This window comes from Myodes glareolus, chromosome 3 (assembly GCF_982192425.1).
Source record: "Myodes glareolus chromosome 3, mMyoGla1.1, whole genome shotgun sequence".
In the NCBI taxonomy this organism is placed as follows: Eukaryota; Metazoa; Chordata; class Mammalia; order Rodentia; family Cricetidae; genus Myodes; species Myodes glareolus.
In genome coordinates this window covers 11,139,448-11,156,161 of record NC_142028.1, presented here as the reverse complement: position 1 = coordinate 11,156,161, position 16,714 = coordinate 11,139,448, and the positions used below count along the sequence as shown (strand labels likewise).

At 38.4% G+C, this 16,714-nt stretch overlaps 1 protein-coding gene across 1 annotated transcript in view; it reads left to right on the top strand.

Annotated features, from left to right (window-relative positions):
* Positions 1-16,714, top strand: part of Pde3a (phosphodiesterase 3A) — a 289,440-nt gene that overhangs the window by 214,750 nt on the left and 57,976 nt on the right. The window contains exons 3-4 of the mRNA XM_048432523.3: positions 15,211-15,462; positions 15,825-15,979. Of these exons, the coding sequence (XP_048288480.1) occupies positions 15,211-15,462; positions 15,825-15,979 (407 nt within the window). The remainder of the gene's footprint in view (positions 1-15,210; positions 15,463-15,824; positions 15,980-16,714) is intronic.

Here is a 16,714-nt window from a genome sequence, read left to right as displayed (position 1 = left end):
TTTTGTATTAAGAAGAGGATAAAGAGAAAAGGAAGAAGGAAGGGATGAAGAAATGAAAGAAAGAAAGGGATGAAAAGAGGTGGAGAAGGAAGGACAGAAAGGAAAAAAAACTACTGTTTTCATTGTGGGATTGCACAAGTTTCTTCAACATCATTTAAAACAAAATTTTGTTGGAAAAACAATTCTGGGTTCAAAACATTTGTTATTCATGTGCTTTGAAATGTGATCTCATTATAAATTTGGAAAACTTTCTTCTTAATGCAAAGTGTATTTTGTTAATTGTTAAAATGGAATTGATTGCTTTTAATACATTGTTGAAATATTTTTGAAGTGCTTTCATTGTACTAGAGCATTGAGAACATTGGCCACCCTTAACTATTTTATCCTTTTTATCTCAAAAGAGAAAATTTTATTGAGACAGTTGGTCAGAATTAATATGGATTTTTGTATGCTCATGAGTGACTTATTCACACATTTCTTTGTGAGGCTTTTGACTCCTGAAAATATTTCTAGAAAACAGAACTGACAAAATATTATTGACAGAGAAGAATAAATTGAGTTTCCCATGTCCCCATATTTAATAGGTTCCTGGGTACCATGGGTTTACCTTGATGTCAACTTTACAATATATCTCCTTTCATCAGGGTTGAAAGTGTCATGGCTGCTCATGCTTGGTGTTTATCTTAATTACTTTTCTGGTTTTGTCTTTAAAAAAACAAAACACAAAAACAAACAAACAGAAAGCATGACCTAGACAACTCATAGAAGAATGAGATTTTTAGCCTTATGTTTCTGGAGGCATTGAAGTCCATTGTAGCAGGACAGCAAGTCAAGCAAGCAGCAGACATGGGTGGAGCAGGAGGCTGAATGTCCACATGTTCAAACCCAAGTGTAAGAAGAGAGCAAATTGAAAATACAGTGAGATGTTTCTCAGTCTTAAAGTCTGCCCCCAGTGGTGCATATCATCCAGCAAAACTGCACTTGCTCAGCCTCCCCCAGAGAGCACCAACTGGACCAAGTATTTAGATACCCAGGCCCTTGAGGGATATTTCTCATCCAAACTCTCATAATGATCTTGAAGCCTTGGAAGCGCTGTCTTCCTCAAATCCTGGGTTGTATTTGGTTATGTCATTTTCCTGATAAGACACCATACATCACTTAATTACCAACGTGTAGAATTAGAAAACTATGGGGTTTTGTTCTTGGGCTTTTGAAGTCTGGGTTCTTAATTTGCTTTGAAGCTGATTTTCTGATAATAAAAAGCAGAAGTCTTCAATGCTTAGTAGACAGATCTGTGAAAGCAAGCGCGTATTTTTCTTGTGCAGTTTGCATCCTGCTCTCATGTTTCTTCCCAGTTTTTCTGCTGTGCTTCTCGCCAGTTCTTCAGTCAACCTTCTCTTCCACCTCACCAGAGCTCCTGCACGGGTGGCTTGTCATCTTTCTTCATCCCTGCCAGACTTTAGTCATGTTCTTCTTGCTTTTGCTTTTTATTTTTAAAAATATTTGGTTTATTTTAATCATGTGTACATATAAGTGTCTGTATAAGGGTATGATCACATAAATGAATATGTTGGCAGAAGCCAAAAGAAGGTGTTGGATTCACTAGAATTATAGTTACAGATCATTGTGAGCAGCCCAACATGGGTGCTATGAAGAAACCTTCCACAATAACCATACGTGTTATTAACTCTGAGGCATTTCCCTATACTCTTTACAATTTTTGTTTTCATTAGCATAATCTCATTGTATATAGGGTTATGTTACAGAATATCATTGTCATACAAGTATATAATATTCTTGAACATATCACCCTGTGTCTTCTAAACCTTCCTCATTTTTTATTCCTTCCCAATTCATTATTCACTATTGTTCTTCTGTATTTTCACTTACTACTTCATGTCATGTTTATACATATATATATGATATATATGATATATATGATATATGATATATATACAAAATATATATATATATGATTTTGTGTATCTATGTAAAACCTAGAAAACATAAGTGAGAAGAAAAAGATGATATTTTTCTGAGACTGACATAATTTGCTAAAAATGATTATCTCCAACTACATCAATTTTTCTGCAAAAGACATTTTTTTGTTCTTCCTTATGATGAAAGAAAATTCTCCTGTATATGTATATGTATACAAACATATCACTTTGTGTTTATCTATTCCCATCATTGGACACCTAGGTTGTTTCCATAGCTTAACTTTTGTGAGCAGTGCTGCAGTGAACACTGATGTTCACATCTCTCTTAATATGTTGACAGTGATGCCCAGGGGTGCTATAGTGGGAAGTACGGAAGCACTATGATTACTATGCTTGTTGTCCTTTCGTGTGAAGTGTCATGACTGGTAACTTTAAGTAGGTTTCAGTGGTGCCTGAGAATGTCTTCTCATTCTCAAGCCCTTTCTTGTCTTCTATGTCAGGATTTTCCATCCCACATTCTAAGCTGAGAATTCACAGCCTGATTTGTAGAGTAACTAAAGCCCTAACTCTATGTAAAGATGTAAAGGATACTTACATCTTCTTCATCTCTTGTCTAGCCTCCACGGGATATGTCTGTATCATCTTCAATTCTGACTTGTCTTCTATTGCTCAACTTACTGAGGAGTGGTTGGTAGGCTCTACACTTTAATGAAACCCTCCCTCTACAGCCTCCTCTTAGACACCACACTAAGGGATGTTTTTCAGAAACCACTGGTATCTCAGTCATTTATCTCAATCTTGTCAGTGCTGATCTTTCATTCTTGACAAATACATTTTATTTCCTTGGCTGTTTGTATAACAAACTCTTTTGAGGGGCATGTATGGAGAGTTTATTTGGTGAGTATTGGGAAGGTATGGGAGGGAAAAAGATATGGAAGAGAAGAGAGAAAGAAAGAGAGAGAGGGCCAGAGAGACAGAGGAAAGAGCAGGGGTGGGAAGAAAGGATGCAGGGAGCTGCCTCTTCAGAAGAGCAGGCAGAGGGAGAAAGAAAGAGAGAATCTTGATAACAAACTCTTAGTTCAAGAGGTTGGACCATCACATTGTTTCATGAGTTCTACCTTGCTCATAGACATTGGTATTCATCTTAACCTGCCCTCAGTCGCTTATCCTTTCTCTTCACTATACTTCCATGGTAGCCTAGTGCCATTGCTGGACACATCTATGTCTTCCAGATCCATTTGTCTATATGCAAGCATGAGCACTATACACCCCATTGACACCACATATTTCTTCAGAGATATGTACCCCCAAGCGCCTCATAAAAGTACATTCCTTTGAGCTCCTGATTTGGTGAAGCCTTCTCAGCTTTGCGGCCTGGAACATCAACCCAACTTCTCTTTCCATACATAATATTCATGCTACTGTCTTGAAGGGCTCTTCTTCACGTTTGGCAAGTTAACTGAAGGTCTTGATTATGGCTTCTATTCCTGTTGTGTTCTATGTTCTCCAACTTCTCTGCGCTCATACTTTCCCCTTGAGCTGTTCAAAGTTCACCGTGAAATTTGTACCCAAAGAGCTATTTTTTTCTGCCTACAGGCCTGCTCAGATTTTCTCTTTAAAAAAAAAAAAGAAAAAAAAGGCATGTAGATATATACACTAATCCTTTACCTGCTATTTCTTTATTAGTGGATTATAGGAAAACATTGGAAAGTTGTTTCCCTTATCGGTATGACTTCTTCAAATTGACTTTTATTTCTTTCCAGAAAGCACATATTCTAGAACATGCTGTTCATATCATTTGTGGGTCTAGTTTCTCAAAATATTTTTTCTTTTTTTTTTAAATCTGTTTATAATGTGAAACATCACTAGAAGATTGATTGCCCTATCAGGAAGCTATCTTAACATAGTGATTTCTCTTCAGGGACATATTGCATGCCATAACTTTTTTTCCATGTTGTGGAGCACAGAAATGGAAATAAAGAATACACTGTTCTGTGGGTTTAGAGCATGTGGTATTTCTAGTACTACTCTAAACTCTAGGTTTAAGCTTGTAAATGAAGTCTACCATTGCCCTTGCTGTATAGTCTAAACCCTAAAGGAAGAAATATGTTTTATATAATTATATAATCACACAAACAAAGTATATTAAAGAGACTTGGAAAATAGCCTGTGCATACTGTTGAGAGATGATCACGGATGAATGACTTTTTAGATGAAAAAGAGTCTACAGGTGAGAGATGAGCAGAGATAGAGGCATGGCTTCTAGGAAGAGAGTTTGCACACACAGAGGCAGATGATGAGAGATACATGACTTCTCACAAGGGGTGCCTTAAAAAGTTTGTTAGGGTTTTTGTGCTTCTAGCATATGAAGTAAAGGGACATCCCAGAAGGCACCAGCATCATCATGAGAGGTGCCTTATCAAAAGATCCCAGGAAGATCCTTTAGAACGAGAAGCAGAGAAGATCTGTAGAATAGGCAAGAGCCAATGCACGTGAGGCAGGAAGCATTTAGTGATGATCAATGGGAATAGAGTAATTACTAATGAAGTTTCAGAAAACTGTGTTCAGGTGTGCATGTGTGTGCATGTGTGTATGTACATGTGCTTTATAAATACTTTAACTACAGTAGAGAATTATCTGTGGAAAAATTAAATTATGCATTATAATGGATCACGCTTTTAGTATACCTTATAAAAATTGGGAAAGCTGAGGCTGACCGAAGCTGAGCTCCAGTTTAGTAACTCCCTATTAGGAATACTTGCTCAGCATGCTTAGGACCCCAAGTACAATCCTCAGAACTGCCATAAAGGATTATGTTAAAAAGTGACAAATGAAATGTTTTTAATTGGGGGAAATATTAATTATGTTTTTATAATTTCACTTTAACAGTGATATACATGATTTCCTTTTTATTAAATTCCACCAGTTATCTCATGATTTATATGTTTTTGTTGTGTGTAAAGAAAACAAATGAAAGTCCATATGTTAATGAGTGGACTGCACTCTTCCCAGAAGTGGTGGCACAGGCAGCAGGGCCTTTCCAAGGCGGAACACTGCCCTCTGTTGCTGCACTGCCTCTGTTTTCAGTCTTAGAAAACAGCAGCTTCAAGTTCAGTAAGCTTTGATAAAATTTAACAGACCAAAGATGACTTCAAACTCAGAGATAATTGTTCCTAAAATATTTAAAAATCTGAACTCATGAAGGACACAGACATTCCCCATTTTGTGTTTCTCCCACTGACAAAAACAGTGTTTTTTAACTCATACAGCAATTTGTATTTTCTAAGTCTTTCCACACTCACTGGTATGAGCGATCACATTAATAACTCATCGTCAGATTCCCACATATCTCTGCTACCCATCTCATCTTTTCTAACTGGGAAGAGAGAGAACAAATCTGAAGGTTAAGCCTAAGATTATCTTTTCAACAATATAAGGGCATACAAAATAGTCAATAAATAAATGACCAATAAGATGTTTCATTTTCTAAATAATAAAGTAGCTTCCTTTCTAATGTGATTATTAATTTTGGGTTGTTGGGTAAAGTTACTAGAGTCTGGAGGGTACTTTAATTGAAAATATAAACAGAGAATATTTGGACAAGGTATCAATTGTTTGCAGATAGATTTTTCTGGAAGTACAAAAGGACATTGGGCCACATACTGCTTCCCATTTGATGACATGGAATGTTCTCAGAACATCAAAAGAGAAGGAAGTTGTGGATTACAGTAATTGCTGGCATTTGCTGTTTCTGACCTCTCATAATGGACCTTCCAACAGGAATGTTATTGGAAAAATTATTTGATTCAGGGCTCTATAGGTCCTCTTCTACTGTACTGTACATGTATGTATGTTATCTTAAGGAGAGACTTCAAATATGAATGCTTATTCCCTGCCAGAAAATTAAAATAAGCAAACATCTGTTTCCTTGGGGTGGCCTTTTGCCAAGGTTCAGCCTACAGTGGCTTACTGCAGAATTTTCACATGATTTCATTTTTTAAAAATTTCCCAGACAATTTCAAGTCTAAAATTATAAATGGGCCCTATGAAAGTATAAACACATATGCAGTTTTTCTGGCTCTGAGGTCAGAGCCCAGCATATGTCAAAAATCATGTCTAATGGTGTCCAGCTCGTGTTCTAGAATAATTTAGCATATTAAAGACCAAAATAATATTTTCTGGTAACAAAGACAGCCTCTCAGGAAAAGATTTGGAAGTGATGGAATGGCATATCATTCTGTAGAAATTTAGAAGGCTATAGTCTCCCAGTGGACACCCAGTATCTGTTCTCAGGGTTTAAGACCAACATCGTGTAAGAAAGTCCCTGAGACTCTCCTCTTTATGTGACATCTCTTATACTGTTTATCCATCTCTTTGCCCTGCTCCCTCTCTGTCCTGAGAATATTCTCCCAAGCTGCGCTTGTCTCCAAGGGTGCCTCCCAAGATGACTAAAGAGAAAGAAAAGGAAAATAATTCTAACAAAGGAACTCAGATGCCTGCTCTTAGAATTCTTTTCAGGGTATGTTGTAAATCACACCAGTGCAATAGACCACATTAACTGAAACCAGGATTTTTGTACAATTACTTTTCAACAGCCAAAAATTAGTCTCAGATCTGTTATGGATCATTTGGGTGTAGGGAATATACAGTTCATAACTATTTTTGTCTAAAGTAAGACATGAAAATATTAGAAGTTCTGATTTTATTGCTTTAGTTTTGTTGGTAGCGAAATCTTCTGACAACACAGGGGAGATGATTCAGCACTTAAAATCTCTGACTTGTTCTGGCAGAGGATTTGAGTTCAGTGCCTAGCACCCACATTGGGTGGCTCATGATTGCATGTAGCTTCAGCTCCGGGAGATCTCAGCACCATCTTCTGAGTTCTACAGACATATATACATGTCAAGTGTATACACACACACACACACACACACACTTGTTGAGAGAAAGAGAAAAATACCCAGCACAAGTGACAAAGATGTCCATGTTTATGATTCTTTCTTTACACATAGGATCATTTTCAGTTTGGTAATATGCAGTATTTATTAAGCGTGTACGCCAGGCTAAGTGTCGACTTGCATTCTTTATTATCTCTAATTTTCTTTTAATATATTCACTGTACATGGTGTGTGGGTATCTAAAAAGGTTTTCCTACAAGGATATACTTTTCATCATATTTATTCCCCATTTTCTCTGGCCCCTCCCTTTCTTCCAACTCCCTCTAGTCACATTTGTTCATCTTCACGTCTTCTCTCATACAATATGCACCCGTGATTTTACATTCCTATATTTACCTTCCTGAGACTTTGTTGACCCTCCTACACATAGTTTTGCTTAATCATCAACAAATGGGTGATATTAGTAAGTCTGTTTTAGAGCTAAGAAAACAAGGGTTCTAGAGAGAAATAGATTTGCGTATGTGCACATTAGTGGATCTAAAACTCGGACTCAAGCAGCATGACCTTACTTTCTATGTCTCCCATGACCCCATAAAATAGTTCTTTGGAACCAATGAATAAATAAAATGTCTTATCTTTTAGACCAACTCTTGATATCCTTGATTTCTAACTCTTCACACAGAGTTCACATATAGTGAGGCCTGCACTGGAACCTGTGTGTCCCCCAGTGTTGCTGCTGAATTATTATTATTATTATTATTATGCTATCTACTTTTTAAATTTTTTGAAATTAAAATATAACGACATTTTCCCTTCCTTTTCCTTCCTCCAATACTTCTCCTGCACCCCCTTTCTCCCTCAGACTTTTTAATTATTATATACATACTTATATTCATGTATACATACTCCTTAAACACATCTTCACCAACCCCACATCGGATAGAGGACTAGTCTCCAAAATATACAAAGAACTCAAGACACTGATCATCAAACCAACAAATTACCCAATAAAAAAGGGGTTCAGACCTAAACAGAGAACTCTCAACAGTGGAATCTAAAATGACTGAAAGACACTTAAGGAAATACTCAACATCCTTAGCCATCAGAGAAATGCAAATCAAAACAACTCTAAGATTACATCTTAAACCTGTCAGAATGGCCAAGACCAAAAACACTGATGATAGCCTATGCTGGAGAGGATGTTGAATTAAGGGAACTTTTCTCCATTGCTGATGGGAGTACACACTGTACAGTCACTTTGGAAATCAGTATGATGATTTCCCAGAAAATTAGGAAACAGATTAGAAAACAGTCTACCTCAAGACCCAGCAATATCACTTTTGTATATATACCCAAAGAATGCTCAATCACACCACAAGGACATGCGTTCTTCTGTGTTCATGGCAGCATTGTTTGTAATAACTAGAATCTGGACAAAACCTAAATGCCCCTCGACCAAAGAATAGATAAAAAAAAAATGTGGTGCATTTACACAATGGAGTACTACATAGCAGAAAAATATGACATCTTGAAATTTGCAGGCAAATGAATGGCTCTAGAAACACCATATTGAATTAGGTAACCCAGACCCGGAAAAATACAAATATAATATGTACTCACTCATAAGTGGCTTTTAGATAAAAAGCAAGGAAAACCAGCCTACAATTCTCAACCCCAGACAATAAAGAGGGCCTTAAAAGAGACATACATGGATCCAACCTACACGGGAAAAAGAAAAATATAAGATGTCCTGAGTAAATAGGTAACATGGGGATCATGGGACAGGGTAGAAAAATGTGGGGGAGAAAGGGAGGGAAACAGAGAAAATATCTAGCTCAATAAAAAGCACTAAAAATACATAAACACAACCTCCTCCATCCATATGATGACACTTGTATAGAAATGATTTCTAGGCCAATCACATAGCGCTGGACAGCCAATAGGGTTGGGGACATCTCTTATCTGGGGAGATTATTTTTCAGTCTTTCAGCGTCCCTTAGTTGTCTGTCTAGGGTAGGTCCTTGTGCTATCTCCTTCTTCCTTATTATCGTGTCTATTGGTACACTTTTTAAGACACCCATATTGCCTGGGGTATCCTTGGTGAATCTTGCCTACCTTTTCTAGGAGATGCAATCTCACAGTAGATTTTCTTGCCCCCTTCTCTTACAATCTATCTATCCCTTCTATTGTGATGTTCCTTGACCCTTAGGTGCAGGAGTTATATTATAGGTGTAGTGATTGGGGCTGTATACCCCATAATCATTTGGTATCTGCATTTTGACCAGTTATGATTTTCTGTAAAGACTCCACCGATGCATTTTGACCAGTCATGTAATGGCCTCCATCTATTGCAAAGAGACATTTCTTTGATGAAGGGTAAGAATTATATGTATCTCTGGGCATAAGAATAAATATTTACAGTTAGGAGTCATGCTGATTTAGTAAGGTGTCAGATGTAGGTCCTCTTCTAAGATCTATGAATCTACTAATTCTGGAGAATTGGCCAGGTCTCCAGTATCAAGCATGATCTCTCTCTCTCTCTCTCTCTCTCTCTCTCTCTCTCTCTCTCTCTCTCTCTCTCTCCTTCCTTCCCTCTTTGCCTCTTTGCCACCCTCCCTTCCTCCCTCCTTTTCCCCTCCCTCCCTCTCCCTGTCTCTTTCTCTCTCCTTTTTACTTTCCCTTACCCCCCTCTCAATGAATGGGTCTTGGATCTGATAAAAATACTACTGATATTTATAAAAGCATGTATGCCACTGTTGTACAGCTATGGAGCCTTTGTGCCCTCTTGGTGATTGTCACAGATGTCATAGCTGAATAGGACAATTATCTGCTCCCCTCCCTTGGAAGCAGCACCCCTTGGCACCCCTAGACACTCCGTGATGCTTATTTTTGAATGATCTCTACATTTTATCTCCTGCTCTCGGAATCATAAGGAAGAGGTTGTCATAGCTATCTTGTCATCCACATTTCACCCAAAAGGCAATGTTGGGTTAAAAACAGAAGCTCTGCTGGCTGCCGTAATTAGGACCAGAGGTTGAAAGCCTTTCAAGCAGAAAAATCATAAAGTATTGCATAAATTTTCCATATCTCTAGTATTTTCACTTAGGATGTAAGCAGGCAAGCTTTCCCACATCTTTTGATGAGCTACCAAAAATTCCTCTTTTCTGAGGTTATATCCCCTGTGTGGATTGTAACTCCAAGTTGCCTCTCTTTAGTCCCAAAAAGCCATACTATGGATGACTGCCAATTTCAGTTCCTTTATAGTGGAAATGAATTAGGAAATTGGGAACATCGTAGTGGAAAGTCCTTCAAGTATGTCACAGTTTTCTATTTGAACTTTTGAAGGGCTTAATTCAATGAAAATCTTCCTTCATGAAGTCTCTATGCAAAATCTGCGCCACTCCACAAAACGAGTCTGTTAGTTTCTAAGGAAATGGATTCCATTGCCACACTGGTCATTGATTTGGTGATATCTTATTTCCATATGTACTGTGATAACTGTAATCTGGCCTAAACAGTCCTGGGAACCAGCAAACTGAACTTTGATCACAGTGCACATTGACTATTGGGAGAAAAGAGTTGTGAAAGTTCCAGACAGGCGTCTGTTCCCTGCAAGACTCCATGTACGTTAGGCAAAGGAAAAGACTAATGAGTGATGTCATGATGATTTGTAACATAGAAGAGCTGTGGTGAGATCAGCAGTTAGGAGAGCAAGAATTTTACTGTTTGTAAAATAGTTTTAACATTAAAATGTCAGATGCTGGAGAAATGGGTCGGTGGGAAAAATGCTTCACACTCAAGTATACAGACTGCAGCTTGGATATCCTGCATGCAGGCAAATGCCAGAAAGGCATGAAGGCTGAGCTAGAAGAACCCTGACTAAGTAAGGTAGCTAAGTCAGCAAGTGCTGGGTTCTATTGAGAGAATGTGTTTCCATATATGGTACGTGGAGTGTTGGAGGAAGACATGAAGCAACATCTTCAAGAATACACATACATATATGTACACGCACATACACGTGAGCATGCACACACATAAAGTAATATGATGTCAAAATACCATACAAATAACTAACTTCTCTTTTCTGCATGTGTATATGTCTCATAGAAAAAAAATATGATAGAATGGCCAATAAGAACTCTAGTCAATTGTCTCATTTTATAAGTGGCAAGACTTTAATGGATAATGTGTAGAAGTTAAGTCTACATAACTTCCTAGAGGAAGGGAGGTGAGGAGAGGTACTGAAGGCGTGGGTGCACCAAGGGAACCTATTGTTTCTGCTTTGATGTCTACAACTGTACTTTTTCCCACTGTTTATTGCAGTTAATTAAACACCAGACTTCTCTATAAAGGTGGGGCTCCAAGTTCAGTTGTCATTAAACAGTGTTTCTAGAATTGTGTTTTCTGAATGTTAAATATAGATGTTTTCATTCTAAGGGGAGTAGGAGTTAGAATGTTTTAATGTTTTATGTTGTGCTTGGGACCTTTTTATTTATTTGTTTGTTTTAAGCTTTGTTTAATCATCTACCTTCACAGACCCTTTGAGGTCTGGGGCTACTGTAGCTGGTTACTATGCTGATGGTGAACTCAGCTTGATAGTTTAAAACTTCTCCTCTGAGAGGTCTTTGCATCAGCCTGATCTTAGTGTTTATTGTTATTATTGTCAAACATTTTTACCAGCCAGATGAAACGTATCACTATTATTGAAATACTTAGAAATTTAATTATTTTCTCATTGAACAAACATGAAAATACCCTTTGAGTAAATCATGCAGTTTTTCTACATTTTCCATAATTTAAAAACACCATCTCAATGATGGAAGTCCCAATGCCTGAAATTCGTTAACAGTTACTCCATGAACATGCAAATGGCTTTACAGTTTGTCTGCTGTTTCTTGGCACAGCAGCCAGGGTACCTCTCAGTGTCTCATGTGTGGTTACTCTTGGCAGGTTCAGGGAAATCAATTTTGATTGTTAGTCTTACATTTCATGCTTCAGTGGCATCCTTAGGTCTTTGAGCCAACAGGGTAGTGATAAGTTCTTGTGCACAATGCAGCTTTTAACTCTTTTATGATAATGTTCTTAAACTCGAATGCCAGTCAAGCTGAGCATGACTTCACGCCAGTGATGATGTGGACTCTTTTCTTCTTGCTGCTGCTTCCTTTTGCCAAACAAGCGTATTGTGTTCACGTTGGCTCCTCTGCTGATCCCAGTTGAACTGTGCTGTTTTTTGCCAGCTTTTTTTATAAGGGTCTTTGCTGTAGAACTATACAGTATATAGGAAATGCCATGAAGACACCTACTGTTTATATCAACGACAGTCTTTATCTACAGTGTTTTCAATCGGTTCTTTGGGAATTCCATGCACACATTGAATGTATTCTGATCATATACCTTCCCCAGTTCTCCTACTAATTCCTCCTAGGTCTACCACTTACCCCCTATGCACTGCCCCCCAACTTCATATCTCTTGTTTCTCATGGCCCACTGAGTCAGCTTAATAAGGTGTACCACATGAACACAGCACCCACTGTATGGCATTAACGCTGACCTATAAGCGTGAATCATTATTCTTCTTATAGATACTTCATAAAATTTTGATATTTTTCTCTAAATATAAATGTGATACATGGCTTGTATTTTTAAAAAGCTGTATTTGAAATAAACAAACGGGGACTGGCCAGAGAGCTCACTGTATTAAGTTACTTGCTGCCAAGCCAAAGAATCAGAGTTCGATCCCTGCCTCTCACATGATAGGAGAGGACTGATTCCAGGACATTGCTCTTTGGCACTCCCACATTTGTGTCATGGCACCTACATGCCATGTATACATACATACGTATATACACGTGCACATGCACACCATTCGCAGGCACATACTCAGACACACATATACCCCACACATTCACACACACACATGTACACACCCACACCACATGCCACACATGCAACACACACAACACTTAATACATACGTGGACATGAATATACACATAAATAAATGCAATAATAATATTTAAGACATAAAAGTAGAAAATTAGATAAAGTTATTAGGTATTCTCTTCACCAATGATATATTTTTTTTAAAAAAAATCTAACCTAATTATAGTGAACCTTATTTTTTATAGTGTTTCTTTTTTTTGGAGAGAGAGATTTTTTTTTCATTTTCCAAATATCTTAATATTTTGTCCTTTAAAGTTCAATTAAAAATTTCAAATTTTCATGAAAGCAGTACAATGTCTTAGGGCATGTGTGTCATTTGCTTTCCTGTCTCTGTGACAAAACATCATGTCAAAAATCAACTAATCAAGGAAAGAGTTTATTTAGCTCATGTCTTCAGAGCTGTGTAAATCTATCATGCCAGTTGAGGCATGGTGGCATCCTTAGCTGCCATCGTGAAGCAGAGGGAGCAGAAGGGAAGTGGGGCAAAGCGAAGCTGTGACTGCTCAAAGCCTGCCCCCAGTAATGTCCTTCCTGCCATCAGCCTGCATGTCTCCAGACAGAGTCACCACCTGGGGACCAAGTGTTTAGAAGTCTGAACTTGTGGGAGACATTTCTTATATAAACTATCACGTCTTATTAGTGTCTCAGAAAAGTATAGGTGGAGAGAATAATTTCGATTGCACAGAAATATCCTGGATGATTTTTCTACAAGTATATGAGATGAACTTGATAATATGTATTGCTAAAGTAGGTTCTAGCCCTATTTGGTGGTATTTTTGTGAATGTTGTCATAAATAACGTTTATCTGTATGACATGTGTAATTATCCTAAAGCTACTAGCAGCACACTTAAATTTTCACATTCATTTGTAAATACTTGGTCCTAGCTATTTTTCATAAGTCTGGCAAAGTTTGGTAATGATAGGTGATTTTGTTCAATTATTTTACATTTTAATGATTAGAGAAGAAAATAGTTTATTTTGTTTTGATTTATTTCTTTGTTTTTAAGACAAGGGCCACTTCACATAGTACAGACTTGCCTTAAACTAACTAAAAAACCTTTTAGTGACCTTAAACTCCTGCCTCCTGTCTGGGATGGCAGGCATTGATTTTCTTGACTTAAAACCAAGACATGCATACAACAAAAAAGAGTATTATAGGCTAATTTCTCTTATTTGTTAATGTTACTTTCAAGATGAAATTTTCCACTAATAATAGAGAACTCTTCATGAGGACTGCTTGATGGTTCTCTTTTCCCCTCAAATTCTCTGCCTTTTTCAATATTTTGTTTTTATGGCACGGGATGGTGAGGATACTGGCGTGAAACTTGCCCAGAGCTAGGCAAATGCTATAGTCGTAAGATGCAGCCCGAGTGTTTTAGTCTTACTATATATGCCTCATTCCTCCTCAAACTCTAACATCGAAAAAATGTGACTCAGACAGAGAAAGAAGCTGCCACTTGCCTGCTGTTGCACAGTGGGATGACTGTAGGAGAGGAGAATATCCTGTGAGGCTTACCAAGCCAGAAGACCTTTGAGCATTTTCAATGCAGAAAAATGATGAGTGATTTAGGGGCAAGATGTGCTGACCCTGGTTTGAATATTATACAATATGCAATCTATTAATAGATCACACGCATAACCGTTTGAAATGGTTTTTAAAATAGTTATTTATTTTTATTTTCATGTGATGTGTGTGAATGTTTTGCCTGCATAGCTGTAGGTGCACTAGTGGTTCACAGTTTGTGGTGTCATGAACCCCATCAGATATCCTGCATATCAGATATTTACATTATAATTCATAACAGTAGCGGGCTTACAGGTGTGAAGTACCAGTGATAATCATTTTCTGCTTGGGCGTCACCACAACATGAGGAACTGTATTAAGGTTGCAGCATTGGAAAGGTTGAGAATCACTGATATACATCACCTGTATGAAGTTTCGTAAGAGGTCAGAGGATGGCACCAGACCAAATGAAACAGAGTAACAGGTGTTTAGGAGCTATCATGTCGGTACCCTGTAAGAACAATAAATGCTCCCAAACAGTGAGATATCTCTCAAACCTCTCTCTGTGATTCTTATGGGCCAATATATATTTTCTAAAGGTATAACTTTTTTTTTGAAACTGTGGACCCACAAAATCAACCATGACAAATTTTACTGAGTATCAAAACAGCAATGTGACCTGAAATTTGCTATTCTGAAATGTATAGCTCAATTTATTTGCTTTTGATTTCTAATAGGGTGCAGACGTAGGACAGGGTCTCACTAAATAGAACTCATGATCCCCTTGGCTCAGCTGCCTGTATATCAGGTTTATGAATGTGTCCTCCATCCTTGACAACTATTCCTTTTGCAGCCAGGAAGCCTGCATTAGCTCAATTCACCTCCAGACTTTCACCATCCCTGATCTCCTGTTTTCGTGTCTCAGTCAGGAACCAGCATCACCGTGGATATTGCCGTGATGGGCGAGGCCCATGGCCTCATTACCGACCTCCTTGCAGACCCTTCCCTGCCTCCGAATGTGTGCACATCTCTGAGGGCCGTAAGCAACCTGCTCAGCACCCAGCTCACCTTCCAAGCCATCCACAAGCCCAGGCTGAACCCCACTGTAACCTTCAACGAGAATACCTGCTCTGATTCTGAGGAGGGCTTGGAGAAAGACAAACTGGCCATTCCCAAGGTAGGTGTGGCATGAAGGATTTGGTCTGAGCTTGTCTTTCCATAGTTTCCAAGGTTTCCTTCCTGCCATTTCTGAGTACTGAGGCAGCGCCTTCCCGTGTAGAGCTGGGAACCCAGTAGTAGCTGTGTGGCCCAGTTTGCTCCTGTCCCTCACCTGAGACTTCCCAGTGAACACCAGGCTTGGCTTGCTGCTCGCTGTCTTCCTCATTTCAACTTCCGTGTCTCGCTTTCCCGGATAGTAATAGACGAAATTCTGCCTGTACTGTTTCGTCAACTGTTCCCTTTTGCTTGCTTCTTTCCATTGTTTTACATAAAAGCAAATGGTCTACAATATGGTTGTGATAAAGTGAATATTCCTTCCAGCGCCTGAGAAGAAGTTTGCCCCCAGGCTTGCTGAGAAGAGTCTCATCGACTTGGACAACCACCACCTCTGCCACAGGTCTGCCCACCTTGGAGCCTGCACCAGTGCGGAGAGACCGCAGTGCCAGCATAAAGCCGCATGAAGCACCTGTGCCCAGGTTAGATTCCTCTCCTGCAGGCTCCATGGTTCCTCAGAGGAGTTACTTGCCGAAAAGGACTCATAGAGTTCAAGAGGACAGAGGTCTAACCAGAGTTACTGAGAAGTGAGGTTTGAACACACCAGATTTTCATGCTTAAATGCTGAGCACTTTAGGGCTAGACTTGAATGACCTTAAATGTAAATACTAAGAGTGAGTTGGGATGACCCCCTGTTCTTAGAAAAAGACTAAGGCCAGAGGGAGGGCACACTACACTTTACCTGAATTGAGATCCACACTGAGAATTTTAACTTGAAGGCATCTAGTATGCCTTTTACGTATGATCCCTAACATGGCCTGTCAGACCTACTGTGCATTAATTCCTGCAGAATTAGTGAGATTATAGATCCAAAAGTAGATGTCATTTTAACAACACTTGGATATATTCAAATATTATAAATTTCTCTGTGCATGTGCATTTATATGTATGTGTGTATGTTTTTGTTTGTGTTTGTGTATTTGCAAGTGTGCTGATATATGTGCACACATTTGTGTGTGCTTGCATGTGCACATATATGTGCGTGTATGTGTGTATATTTGTGTATGTGTAAATGTGCATATGCATATGTGTTTATGCATATCTGTATGTGTGCATGTGTATGTGTGTATATATGTGTCCATGTATGTATGTCTTTAAATGTGTTATGTGTATATGTGTGTTTTTTCCTATGTATATGCATGTATGTATGTGTATAC